The sequence below is a fragment of the Centruroides vittatus genome, unplaced genomic scaffold (genome assembly GCF_030686945.1).
Source record: "Centruroides vittatus isolate TY-2023 unplaced genomic scaffold, ASM3068694v2 contig_1078, whole genome shotgun sequence".
Classification (NCBI taxonomy): domain Eukaryota; kingdom Metazoa; phylum Arthropoda; class Arachnida; order Scorpiones; family Buthidae; genus Centruroides; species Centruroides vittatus.
The window spans coordinates 751,703-766,425 of NW_027120693.1; the positions used below are offsets into that span (position 1 = coordinate 751,703).

Here is a 14,723-nt window from a genome sequence, read left to right on the forward strand (position 1 = left end):
GCAACCAGAACAAAGTATCTTCTTGATATTGTAAATGCCGTGGTGTCAGATTACCGTATTTGTCTATTTGCTTCGTATTTTTGTGCGTGCACGTGTGCGCACAAGCTGGGAGATAAAATAGAATTATATGTACTCTTTCGTCTAGTTCTTGCCAATATTGGCACCTTAAATGTATCTCTTAAAGCACGTGTAGCTAGTCACACATTAATAAGAACATTTTTATTTATTTATATATGTATGAGAGAGACTTTTGATCCTGATTTATTTCTAAATTAACCTATACTTTATCAGGAATGTGTTTTAAAATTTTTAATCCTGTAAGATTATTAAAATAATTCAATAAAAGAAATTTCTTAATTATTTATGATACAGCAGTTAAAACTCGGAACAAAACTGTCTTTACGTTGGTGTTAATATCGAGATTAGAAAATCGAAAGCAATAATATTTAATGGAATTATTATTGCAATATTATAAGCAAATTTATGATATAATTATTAATGTTTATATTTGTTTAAATAATGTTCGAATTTAATTAACTGCTCGGAAAAAACTTTTTAAAAACTTGTGAGAAATGTCGACTTGCTGTTAATTTTAAGTTTCGGGTTTATAGTGGGCTCTCCATTATACAAATTAATTGGTCGCAGATGTTTTCAGATAATCAATTTTGTAGGCACTCGTTAACCGTTAAGTGGTCGTACTTGATAGTTTCGTTCGACGACTGCTCGAGTGTCATTTTGATTGTTAAAGTAACAAGTGCATTTGCAGTTATTTTAAGAGTGTATATAGCATTAAATCCGACAAATAATATTTTTATTATGCACCATAATTAGTTGTTAAGTTGAAGAAAAGTTTTTTTTTTTCCTGTTAGTTTCTTTTCTTATGATGTGTGTATTGAATACTTTTCATTGACAAGAATTGAAATTTATCCTTGTGATTTGTGTGTGTATAGAAGATATACCAACACTCTTGCTTCTTTATTAAGAGGAAGTTTTTCATTTTTAATTTGTTTTGTATTCTTAAAAAAATTTCAAATTTACATAAATACTGCCATATTGGAGAAATCATTTGTATTAATGTATCTTTGAAACTTTTTCTAGTACTTTGGGATTCTAAATCAAAAGCAGTTGAAAGTAAAACAAAGGAAATGCTATATAAAAAGTACTTTATCAGTACAAGTAAAAAACATACATTACACATTTGCTAATCAGCCTCTTAATTACTCTGCATACCTCCCCAGTACAATTGCCTAAGTGCTTCCATTTCTTTGTAAATGCTAGCCAAGTTACACGTTTCATTTTTCTGTTTACTCTTATTTCATTTCTGCATACAGCATTGAATGTCAGTGCAACGTCTTATTTGCCCATCTGCCTCGAAAAGGAATCTGTAACAAAGGATGATGGTCACGCCATTCGTTGCCTTTGGATAGGCTTTAAGCCTATAAACTCTTGTTTATCTGGTGCTCCTCTGTGCAAGGAATGGTTAGATTAGCAAGATTCTAGTTTACAGTACTTGTTTTGACTTGTATTAAGTATTTGATAAACTATTGATCTGGAAATGATGAGGAAATATTTACCTAAACTACATCAAAATAATATTAATGATGACAACAAATCCTTTTCTTCTCCTCCTCCTCCTCCTCCTATAGCATTATTATACTTGTTTTCCATGAGGCTGCTATCCCAATTTGGTTTTATTTTTGGCCAAACGCCTTACTGCTAATCTTTCTCTTTTATTCGAGATCTGTGTAAGTTTAGACGACAGTGCCTGGCAAATGTGTGTTGTCTTTGCATCCTTTGCTGCTTAATTTCAGTGATCGTGATAAGAACCAGTGTGTTTTGCAAACATTAGTTGTTTCCTAATTGAAAGCAAACCCTAAAAAATGTGATAAATGCAAAAGAAATAACTGTTTTTTTTATTATTTTTTTAAATGCAAATATTCGTTGCAAAAATTATTAACAACACAATATTGGTAGTTTTAAAATGCAATAAATTTATGCCTGAATATTTAGAACATTTTGTGAATGTTTAAGGCAATTACGTAACTAAAATAGTCTAGTTTTCATTGTTTAGAAGAAATCGATGAATTGTTTGGCTATATCTAGTGTAGATGTTATACGACAGTTTCTTTTCTCCTATTTTATGGTGGAATGGTCTTAATAATAATTAAAAGTTTTAAATATTTTTAATATAGCTTAATAATTTATAGCAAGCATTTAGAAGTATAATAATTACATACTAATTTTTAATTCCGTATAATCATTCAATCACTGATTTGCAATTATTAGAATTTTTCATTTGAAATCAATATTTATAACTTTCATACTTGATTAAGTACTTAATTATGATTTGAATATGATTATTACTAGATTTATCTTTTCTTTGGGGCATAATCAGGGCAGTTAATTTTTCTACTCTATACAAAGAGCAATGATATTAATCAAAGATCACCTTGTTGATTCTAGTGTAATACTTTAATTTAATTATTCTGCCAAACATTCAACAATACATCCTCTCAACATCAGTAGAAAGGTGTAGAACAAGGTGTCCAAAAAGTTACCGTGCGGTGAGAAATTTGTAACAGCATTAAAGTTATACATGTGGCATTAATTATTATTGCCTTACTGTCCTTATTCAATTTATTATATATTTGTCAACATGGACATTAATCATTAACAAGACAATTATACTCTCTTTATTAAGCTACCCGTACAGGTAGCTTAATAGAGAGTGTTTTCTCTGAAAAGATTTCCTCATTCTTGTGTAAATGCATAACACCAGTATAATTGTCCTGTTAATGATTAATTTACATGTTGACAAATATATAATAAATTATACATGTGGCATTTACATACCAGACCCATAAGTTGTACATTCCACATTTCCACTATGTAGTAGATGACGCTACTGCTTGTTCACGGATATTCTGGTTTTTGGACTACAGTTTTTTGGGAGACGACTTTGATGGTCTTCCATTGAATCTGATCCATTAGGTCTCCAGATCTCACTTCTTAGATTTTTGGTGCCTCTGGGGACATTTCTGGCATTTGTCATAGAAACTGTAATATCTTAGGTAAAACTTTATTTAGCGTTTTCCACTGCACATTAGTTTTTTGGGGACACTGTACTATTTTTGTGAATTTTCTGCTTTTCCATGATTGTTTTATGGTCAGATTTTGTTCCTGTTGCTAACCTCTCACTTTTTAATCCGGACTTGGAACAATTTGGGAGGTTAGACAACAGCACCTAGCTATTGTGTGTTATCTTCAACTAGAATACTGATGAGCTGGCATATTCTGCAAAAGCTAACTGTTGCTTAATCATTCAATCACACTGATTTATACACACTTCATTTGGAATCATACCAGGTATTTTAACAAATTAATATAAACTTCTGACAGCACTCGCCTTTACAAACTGTTAGATGTATGCTCTGATCTGTTCGTATATAAATATCTCAAAGCTCGATATTTCAATAACGAAACCAAACTGTTGCTAGATATATGGCACCGACTGAGAATGACTTAGCATTCACAGCCTATAATCACTCGCTATTGCTTTACCCTGGCTTGGTGTATAATGTGTAGGACATGGATGCTGAGTTGTTCTTAGTTTGTGCCATAAGTAATTGGGAATGGTTATATCTAAATTAAATATGTCTGGAAGTGAGGAATCAGACAGAAGTCTGGGTAATGTAACTGGCAACACATCTGCATGGTTAAGTGGCAGTTGCAGGTTCAAGTCCCACTCTGGGTAGATTTGTTTTCCTTCTGGGATATTCTGAACTGTTCACTAAATATTTATTTAATGTAATTATTAAATGTAATAAGAGATGGTGCCAAATGCCTACCTCTAGTATTAAATTACTCAGTACTTAATTATTAATAGTAGTATTAAAGTAGCACAATTTTAAATCCTGCAATCATTTAGCTTCTGATCTGTTTATATATTATGAATCCAGCTGTATTGTTTGATTATATCAGGCTAAAATAAGGCTAATTAATTAATAAGCTATTAATTAAACAGTATAGTACTGATTGTTTAATAGCAGCTGAGTCATCGTCTCCTATTAAATTTAACACGAGATGGTGGCTTAACCATCTAAATTGGCTCCATACTTGAGAGAAGATGTGACACTGATCAAATTTTCAAGCAACAGCTAATGAAAAGAAATCCTGTTTTCCAGTGTTGAATGATGTCACTTCCTACTAACAAAACAATTAATAGCATTTAGGCAGGATTAGAGAAACTAGATCTATCGCAGTTTGAAGTTTGACATTTGTAATTTCATATCTGGTTGACTTAGTATTACAATAATGTAAATAAAGAAGAAATAACATTCTCCATCTAAATTTATTTTAAGAACAACAAATGACTACTAAAATATGAAGCTAGAATTATATTTGGAATTTTGATTATTTTACATTAAATTTTTATTTGCACAGAGTAATTGTAATCCCAGTGGTTAGTGTTTGCAGGATTGATGCCTCCAGTCGAGGGTTAAAAAAAATTATTTTTGTTCAGTTAGTATGCAAGTAAACTCTTGTAAACAAAATTTACAAGAGTGAGATTTGCACTTCGGTTTTTGGGAGAGTCTATTTGGAAGTCTAATTCGTACTTTCACCTGAATCTTAATCTTTACAGCATCAGTTTCTTTCCATTTTTTGACTTCAAACAAGCTATAGTATACAGAAAGACTTCACAAAGAAAATAGATAATACATTCGACATTGATCTGTCATTAAATATCAACGACGACACATTTAATTTATCTTATCTTCGTACATAACAATTTAATTTATGCACAAAATATCTCTTACTACAGTTAACTGATTAAAACTAATTTTATAAATGTCTTAGAAATAGAATAACCTTCACTTGAAGGACAATACAAATATTTTTCTTTCAAGCTTTCATTTCTATTCCTTGAGGCATATTTTTATAAACATTACATGTAGTGTACAAAAAAAATTGTTCTGAACCCGAATTGTGTATTTTCGTATAAATTACAAAAGTATTTATTACATATGTAGACAAGAAAATCTGCATCATTGATCTGTTGACTCTATTCAAATAATCATAAATTCCTTGTGTAGTTGCATTGTTTGTATTGCCACAATTTGTATTGAGTACATTTTTTATCATACAATCTTTGCAAATATTCTGTTTATTATAAATGCCAATATTTTTGTGCATTTTATACTTCGTAATATTGCATATTCTTAAGATTTTAAGTTTAAATATCAGTTGTGCTTTCAAATTGTTTGTAGTTCACAGTACTCAATAGCATTACACTAAAGTGTGTGAAATTAAGACAACAGACGTGCGACGTCAGATCAAACATTCGACAACAAGAGACAAAAAACATTTTATGTTGATAAACGTACGACTTCTATGGCTGATTTGTCGTGTTTATTATCTGGACAATAATTATGCAATCGGTAATTAATATGATGTATTGAAATTAATTTTAGCATACCCAAATGAATTCAAAAATTTAAAATTTTGGAACAGTCTCGCTCTGTATCTTATTTAAATAACTCGAAGAATGATAAATACCGGCAGCTTTAAATTCAGTGTGTGTGCTGCAATAAACAATACAAGAAACAACAAAAAGTAATTAAAAATAAAGGTTTATCACTTGGGAAATCTTGCATCAGTTTTTTTTTGTTTACATTAATTTAAATAAAAATATTTAAAGTAGTTTCTATCTATCGATTTGTATTCGTTGCACACGTGGCTTCATTTGCTCTATTTATTGTTGATAATAAATAGAATATACATTCTTGGAATCACAAACAGCTTGTAGTTGTTTCTATATTGTTGATTCTTATAACAAGAGCACTGTTTTATTAATGGCTAAACAAATGAATTCTTTAATCATTAATAAAGGAAAATTCATCTATATGTGTACAAAGTATTTGTTAAAAAGAATGTAAATAATTTTAAATAAATGTTAAAGGCTAGATTAATGTATATAGCATCTAAAAATATCCTATATACTGTAAATTATGTAATACATGCAGCATGAAATATATCAAATAACTATAAATAACTCTAGTAAATGCTTAATCACGAACGGAAGGACTAACATTTTTGATCCATTCGGCGGATCTTAGGGTCAGTCTTCAAATTGGAATGCTTGTAGAACGTCACTGTAAGCATTTTTAATGCAGGTTTAAATTTGGTGTGATGCATCACTACAAAATTAATCAATAATACATACCCAAATGCATTGTTATTTCTTTGATGTGTTTTGTGCTGTGTACTTAAAATAGTTCTCTAGACTAGAGTTTAAGTACAATGTTATAAAATATTTTGTTGAGAAAGAAAATCAAATGAGTAATTATTTATTGTAACAATATCATAATGCCAGGCTGCAATTTTTAATTTATTTATTTTAAAATATATGTACTCCATCTCAAATTAGTAGTGTCTTGCCCCCCTTGTTCATCGTACTTTTTTCCCCGTGTCTGTCATTTAACTCCCTTTGGGAAAATTTTTGCGCAACCAGAAGTTCATGTAGTGTTAATTGGGACCTCCTGCCCCTAAGCTTTCCATATCTGGTCCTTTAACTCTGTTCTCGAGGTTAAAGAAGGATGGAGAGACAACAGTGGGAATTTATATGTCTACAGTTTTTTAAAATTATTGCCCAATTAATTCAATAATTTTCGTATTAAATTCTCTTCTTACTTTACAGTAAATTTAGAATGCGATATACAAATGTATTAAAATGAACTTTCATTCTCAACAACAACTTTGTGTTTTAGTTTATAAAGTTATGCAATTCATTTTCAAATACTATTTTCCTCTGTTAGTTCTTTGTTGTAAAGAAAGTTATATTTGAAACAAGAATAGTAATCAGTATAAGGAAGAGATCATACATAAATTATATAATACTGTTTTATACTTTCCGACTAGCATTCGCCACTGTAATGCCATTGCACATACCAACCTCCAAAATTTTGTAATTCATATCCTCAATTGACCCCTTTAGTTGTACTAAGAAATAATACACAGCATGGGGATACCAAATGTTACATTATTCTATTAATTACGTGTATAATGTTCAAAGCAGTGACTTAAATGTGTGGTTCTCTACGTAACACTTCAGAAACAAAAACGAATCATCCTGTTACTTAAGGGTCAATATTCTGGCATTACGTAACGTTTTGCAAACATCTCTATTTCCTTGTGATGCATTGTAATAATTACCTTTATATCCAACTACCCATATCTGCATTATATAATTCATGGACAGCCTTAAAGTAATAGGTCTATATTAACAATTTAAACAATAAATTATTCTAAAATATAAAAATGTCAATACTTTCGATACATAAAAATGTTTCCGCACCTTTCCATTTCAACTAGAAGCAGTTCAATTGTATTAAACATTTCAAATTTTTTGAATAATTTAGACTTATTACTGAACTGAGAAATTCACAAACATAGATCAGTTTTTAACAGAGCAGATATTGTAATCTGATAGAGTATTGTATCTTGTTTACATAAACGTTTTTAAGTTAAACATTAATGTTATGTTACATTAACACTAAATATTCTCAACCAAGCAAGCTTTTTTAAAGCAAAGACTTAGTAAAATTTTCTACTCACATATTAGAAACCCATTTCTTGTTCAATACATACAGGTAAAAACACTATTACAATCAGGGTAATGATGGTGAGGGATGTACTTTGATAATTGAAAATTGTGGAAGATAGAATCGATGTATATAACACTGTTTTTATTTATTTAACAACACTCTTCCATGTACTGCCGTATTCACAATCGAGGATTAAGTGTTAGAAGTTAACCAATCGCCATCTGCTTTACTTTTAATATGTGAATGCTTATCAGTTAACTCCTAACTCTTGACCCTCTGCTGTGAATACAGTCATTAGTATCCATCCTTTCTGTACAAAAGCAAAACTGACATTGAGAAGGATGCGAGGACTTGTTTTCTATAATAATAACTAACCCATAATAACTATATTTTCTTATTGTATATTATTAAATTGTTTAAAATTCGTTCATACGTAATCTACAAAATTACAATCCTTGAATATCAATATCCCAGTTGATTCTTTACTGTAATAAAATAGCCAGATGCCATGGCAATAGAAGTATTAATCTATCACTCTGGGAATCCAGTAATCTTCCAGAGTGATGTTTTGATATCTTTCAAGTTCAGATGAAACCTAAAGAATTTTCATGCATAGTTTGAATCTCATCCCTCACTACCCAGCTGCCCCATTGTGGTCTGGCCAAACCCATGAGTCTGGCAAGTAAATATGACTTTTAGTGTCTGTAGGATAGTGTTTTTAAAATTAAAAATACATTAAATTTTTTGAGACATACATTTTGATTATCAAGTATTTTCATTAAGATTTTCAGTAACTAACTACAGAAATTATAGTAAGTATATATTTTCAACAGTAATTAATCGATGCAATCGTTATATTTTATCTATTGTTTGGGTGTAAAGTAAATTCTAACTCGAAGCAAAAGGGACAGAGATTTTCAAGTCAACAGAATTTTAACTGTAATGAGATCATAAATATCACAATACAAATAATATTGTTAGACTTTAAAATACATTATATTCGATTGCTTTTTAGGTACTTATATGTTCAAAATAGGAAAACATTGACACTATTGATGAAAGAAGTCTAACATTAAATGTTAACATTTGATTGATTGATTGATTTGCATTTAAGAATAAGTTGTTAAGATTTACAATTTTGTATCATGTGGTCGTAGACACAGTTCTACACAGTACCGATCTTTCGCTTTATAAGATCGTTTATCCACTCGAAAATGCAAAAGAGAGCACACGAAAGTCTCGGAGTCTTAACTTTTGAACTAGCAAGATGTAATCTTGCTAGTTCAAAAGTTATAGAAACACGGAAGCACAAGTCTACGGGAGTTGAGTCGGGATAAAAATAAAATTCGAGTTAAGGAAGTCTTGTCGAGAATCTCTGGTATATGAAAGACATTTTTGCTGCATATCTCTCAAAATCATAAAATATTAAATAAGTAAATTTTTAAAGTTTGCCCCTTCCCTTTTTGTGTGTGTATACATTAAAATAATTAATGGCAAATTTTGTTTCTTTTGTTTGACAGATGAAGAATGGGAGAAAGAATTGCAACAAGAATTACAAGACTTTGAAATGGTAGCTGGTGAAGGTAATACGGATGACGTCGAATGGGAAAGTGAAATAAAAGAGATATTAGAAGAGGATGCAACTAAAAATGTAGCATAAAATTTATTGTTTTTTCCCCCCTGTAACTGATATATGCCTATTTTTAAATTGTTATCAAACTATATAGAAGAAAGTTATATTTAAATGAATTATCGCTTGTATTATATAAACATACGATAATTTTACTTCCATGTCGAAACCATTCGACTACATTTCTTGTATCGGATCCGTTCTTAATTTAGTTTTATCGCCATTATTTACGTAATTATTTTTTTTTAAATTATAATAAATCTCCTGCATTAGAAAAATGAACTTATTTAAGAACAACCTCTTAACATTCCAGTACAAATTAAGTTTTTAAAATTATTATAATTATTGTATTTGATGGATTTATAATGGTAGCTGTTTGGTGTTAATGGACAGAGCACACACTGAGTTTTTTGATATTATATATATATATATATATAAAGCATTTTTCATAATATATATTGTGAAGTAGAAATAAAATTATACTAAGATTATGCCCATGTATATCCCGACGAATAGTTTCAAAATTATAAATTTGTAATTATTTATTTTTATTTTGTTCAGTTCTCTTGAAAAAAAAAAATATATATATATATATATATATATATATAAATTTAAAAAAATCAAAACTGTAGTCAAAGAAAGAAGAAAACTCAAAAATAATATATATATTTGAGTAGTTAAAATTATATTAAATCTCTCTAAAAGTCTCTTGAATGTTGTTTGTGTCTATAGAACAATTTATATTTTTCCTCATGATTTTAAGTACCATAATGCGATAGAAGACGACGGTGCTTCGTCTCTGTGTCGATTCGTAGTTTGTGTTTTAATTCTGCCGTAATCGAAGGTCTGTTACCAATCTTGTATTCTCATAGAAAACAAAAATTCATAATTTACGTGCATTTAATTTTAATAAGGTAATTTAACGAGAAAGTTGATTACGACAACGATTACGGTTAAGAAAAGAAAAACCAGAAGATAAAAATTAGACAAAATGGTGCAAGATGGAAAAGAATACAAAGCAATATAAGTCTGTATATTTTTTATATTGCTTGCATGTTAATGTTTGGATATACTTACACACTTTTTAAAAACATTTTTGATAAATTATGTGCATTATTTAAATTATTCATAAAGTATTCCTATTTCTGACGTTGTCTTTTCTCTGTGTAATATAAGTTTGTGCACAATAATATTATTATATTATAATAATTTCCTTGAAAATAATTACAGAATAAAAGTAGAATTTCGAGTCAAATTAATCACCGATTGAACGAATGTAAGAACGTACACTTTTTAGAAGTCCACAAAGTTTTAGCATTTTTGATCTGAAGGAATCGACTTTCTCGAATGATGTTTCTTTTATCTTCCTGCTTCCTTTGTCGGGAAGGATGAGTATTGCGAACTAATCTCTTAAGATCAAAAGAAGGGATGTCAATTGATCCGTATCAATAGAAGATCTTCTCCAGTTGAAGGTCGACTCCTTCGGTCGAGAAAATGCTTCGAGTACGAAGGGCTATTTTAAATTATTTTGGCAAGTCTTTAAACGTAATAGGTGCATTTGCATTTACAAATTAATCTATTATTAAGTTGTGGGTTAAATTAAGTTTGTCATAGCTCATATGTCGGCACAAATTCGATTTTAACGGGGATTCAACTGGGAAGTCAAATGCCATCATTAGTTTTATTTTTGAATCACATTGTTTCTAAATCTGATATTTTCACATTATACACGTAATATTTATATTAGTATGCTTGATAATTTTATCTGTTTTCGGATAAATTATTGAAAGATCGATTTACTTACATTTATAAGAGAGAGTATTTTGAAGGAATAAAATGGAATATCAGTTTTGATACAGGAAAATTTTATGAAATTATCAAACATATCAAGAATAAGAGAATTCACTGTAATTTAAATAATAATCTAATCATTATTTAAAACAGAGATGTGGATAAATACCTAAAAAGTGTTAGATAAAATCTTACGATACAGGGTTTCCAAAAAGTTACTGCGCAGCAGTGAGAAATTTGTAATGACGTTAGAGTTATGCATAGACATTGACTATGAGACCCGTAAGTCATACGTCCCACGTTTCCACTTTGCATTAGAAAGCTTTACCACTGGCTACTGGACATTCCAGTTTTTGGACTACAATTTTTGGAAGACACTTTTGCCAGTCTCATAATCTTCTATGGTATCTGACCTGCTATATCTCTCTGGACCTCACTCCTTCAGCTTTTGGGTTCTCCGGAGACATTTCTGGTATTTGCTGTAGGAGAAACTGCATTTATTATACCTGCACTGTAAAATTTTTCACTGCACAGTTACTTTTTGGATACCCTGCATAATAAGATAGCTTAATTTTACATAAATATTGAATTAATGGGCAAATGCGATGATAATTGCAATCATTTATTGATCAGGATTGTGCAAATACTTGATTTTTTTAGTGCCTCTAATGCTTTGTTTAACAAAACAAGTGTAGCAGCATATGATATTCAAGTGAGAAAATTTGAATTTTGTATTTTGTGTACACGAACGTAAGTATTTTAAATATGTACAGTACTTTAACATCAATATTAGTCTTCCAGATACGATACAGGCCGTTTCGAGCCTTCTATTAAGGATTTTTGAAATATTTAAATGGATCCACTAAAATCTTGATATTAAACACAAATTCTTCTTAGCATTTAAAAGATATTAATGTGATTTCTAATGTATCTTCCATTAAAATCAAAGTATTTGCTGTGATTATAATGTGATTAAGATTAAAGGGACAAGTTTAATATTGTGGAAGCATTTAAATTTTCGTTTACCCAATGTTTGTGAACTTATGAACAGCAGCTGTAATGAAAAAAGCATATATGCTTTGAAATAAATTCTAAAATATTTTCTACAAAATATAAAATATAAGAGAAATGTGACAACTGAATAAACACAAAATTTGGAATACTCTCATTAAAAATACACGAAAATATTTTATACATAAAGTGATCCATGAACTAAAAAAGAAACCTGAAAGCGAATGTATTTATTTAGTTTAATAATTGTGATCACAGTATATACTTGAGTACAGGTTGGCTCATCTATTAGCTCTCTGACAAGTTTTAGTGGTATAAAACATGAAAGTATTTTTAGTAATTGTTTTTCATGCTGTTTTCTTATTTTATGATGGAAGATGTGTGCACTTTTTAGTCTTACTTAAATGCGAGATTGATTCCGGTTACGTTAAATTTGGGATGGATTTACGTGGCGATTTGGTACGGCAAATCTGCTACGATCGATCCCACTCGACCAGTATACCGTAGCATTTGCTCGGTCTACAATTTTCTACTGTTCGAATGATGTTTCCATTATGATTTATGAATTTCTACATTGTTCGATAATCTTGGTGTAGTATTATTTACTTGAGACTTATATTCCTTTGAATAGGACTGCAATTTAGGGCATTGAATCAATTGGAAATCGGAGTTTGACTTAGGATGACTTCTTCAACCAGTTATGTCGAAGTGTGGTTCTACTGTATTATAAAAATATTTATAAAAGTATATCTGGAATGAAATTAAAAATTACAAAAGAATAAATACATTTTTAATAATTGAAATTGGTATTTTGTTAAGAGGGTGGAAAACTCGTAGAAAGTTTAAATAATTCTTTGTCGTCAAGTGCAAATGGTTATTAAATATGTATAGATGTGTGTTGGTTTTATTTTGAATTAATAGAAACTTGAAAAGCTTTAAATCTATTTTTAGATAGAAAAAGCACTTTTTTGTATGATAATTATTAAATTTGTCCAGAATTTTTCTGACGTAGTTCAGATTTCTTTTGGCCAATGGTAAACTGTCTTGCATCTTTTAGCAACGCTTACACACAGAAAATTTCACAAAAAGATGCAAGAAGGCAATCAAAATTACTGATTTAATGTTATGTAGAGTGATTTACCATAAAACATAGTTTGAACTTTGTATGCTATTCCACCTTAGCACCAAAATTGATCATTTACAATTTAAAATTTGTATTTCTTAACTTAAAAAACAACATCTTAAATACTTTTTCAGCAGGACTTTAATTTATTAGAGGTGTTGTTTTTTAAGCTGAAGTAGTTTCAGCTGACAAATTAAAAAAAAAACCTCTTTGTATTTCTTTTTGTAAATTAAATGACAAATATTTACAAGTTGAGTTTGATTATTAACAGAAATGAATTAATTTTTTTTTAATTATGGATTTGAGTTGTGTTTTTAATGGAAAGTGACATTTCTGTAAATGCCATGTAAATAACATGCATCACTTTTGTATTGTTTTGCTGTAACGGATTACTGAATTTTAAGCTTTTTAGTTAGAAAAGAAGAAAAGGTATCATTAAATGAATTTGATTTGGTTATATTGTTTGTTCTTTAGTTTTAAGGAAGTTGTGATATGATGCAGTAATAAAATCTAGATTAGAGTAAACTTATGCTTAAAACACAATTTTCACCATGTTTGTTACAAATACAGTTGAATAATACATCTATTGTTCTAATACCTGAAAAGGGCTTTAGAAGAGACCAAATTTAGTTTATCGCATATATATATATTGTTAGGGCCTCTGATAAAAACACAAGTTTACTAACAGATCTCGAAAATTAAGCAGTGTGGAGGCCATATAATGCTCCAGATCAGACTGCACGGTATATCAGATGCTGCTGTATGCTACATGGGATCGTGTAAAGCTTTGTGACTGTAGTCAGTAACAGGAAGGGTACTTGATCATAAAATGTAGTCAAATCAGTTGAAAGTATTCCTATCCTACACACAGTAGCTAAAATCTTTTTATTTTAGTACAACAAATCTACTTATCTACATATTCCATTATATTGATCAATAACGCAACTCATAACCGTGTGGAACAACTTCACTTTGGACCATGGTTCAAAATTCTGACGTGGACCTCTTTTTCTCCCAACACCATCCAAATGCCACAAATGATGGGACTTGCATTCCAAACAAAGCCTTTAACACTTATTTGAAAAGGAAAAAGAACCAGCCCACAATCAAAATAATTGTTTTGATCACGGGTGCTTTGGCTTCGGACCCCAGTATGGCCGAACCGATTTGCACCATTGTCGTTTTGCCACCGCTTGTAATGTGAAATGACATTGTAGATCTCTCTTTGGTAAATTTATTATGCTATATTAAAAAATTACATATACATATGTAAGTTTAACTTTATACATATATTCTTTTCATAGGTATTTAAAACTGATCTCTACACTTAAAACACCTTTAACTTCTACAAAGAATTCAAATCTTGCGACTCGTATGGTTTAGGTTAGAAATTTGTTTCATTATTCTTAGCCATGCTGACTTTTTTGAAAAATAATTTCTGTTTTTAATGACTAGTTACATAAGTACAAGCACAAAAACACACAAAGTGATGCATGTTATTTTGTTTGAAGTACTTAAAGTATTTCTTTGTCATAAAAATCGTTTGTGTACGTTTAGAGTGAAT

At 29.8% G+C, this 14,723-nt stretch overlaps 1 protein-coding gene across 1 annotated transcript in view; it reads left to right on the top strand.

The window, feature by feature from the left end:
- LOC136974054 (synapse-associated protein 1-like) overlaps positions 1 to 13,616 on the top strand; it is an 87,741-nt gene extending 74,125 nt beyond the window's left edge. Inside the window, exon 8 of the mRNA XM_067268828.1 lies at positions 9,125 to 13,616. Within this exon, the coding sequence (XP_067124929.1) occupies positions 9,125 to 9,264 (140 nt within the window). The 3' untranslated portion in view covers positions 9,265 to 13,616. The remainder of the gene's footprint in view (positions 1 to 9,124) is intronic.
- The last annotated feature ends 1,107 nt before the right edge of the window (positions 13,617 to 14,723 follow it).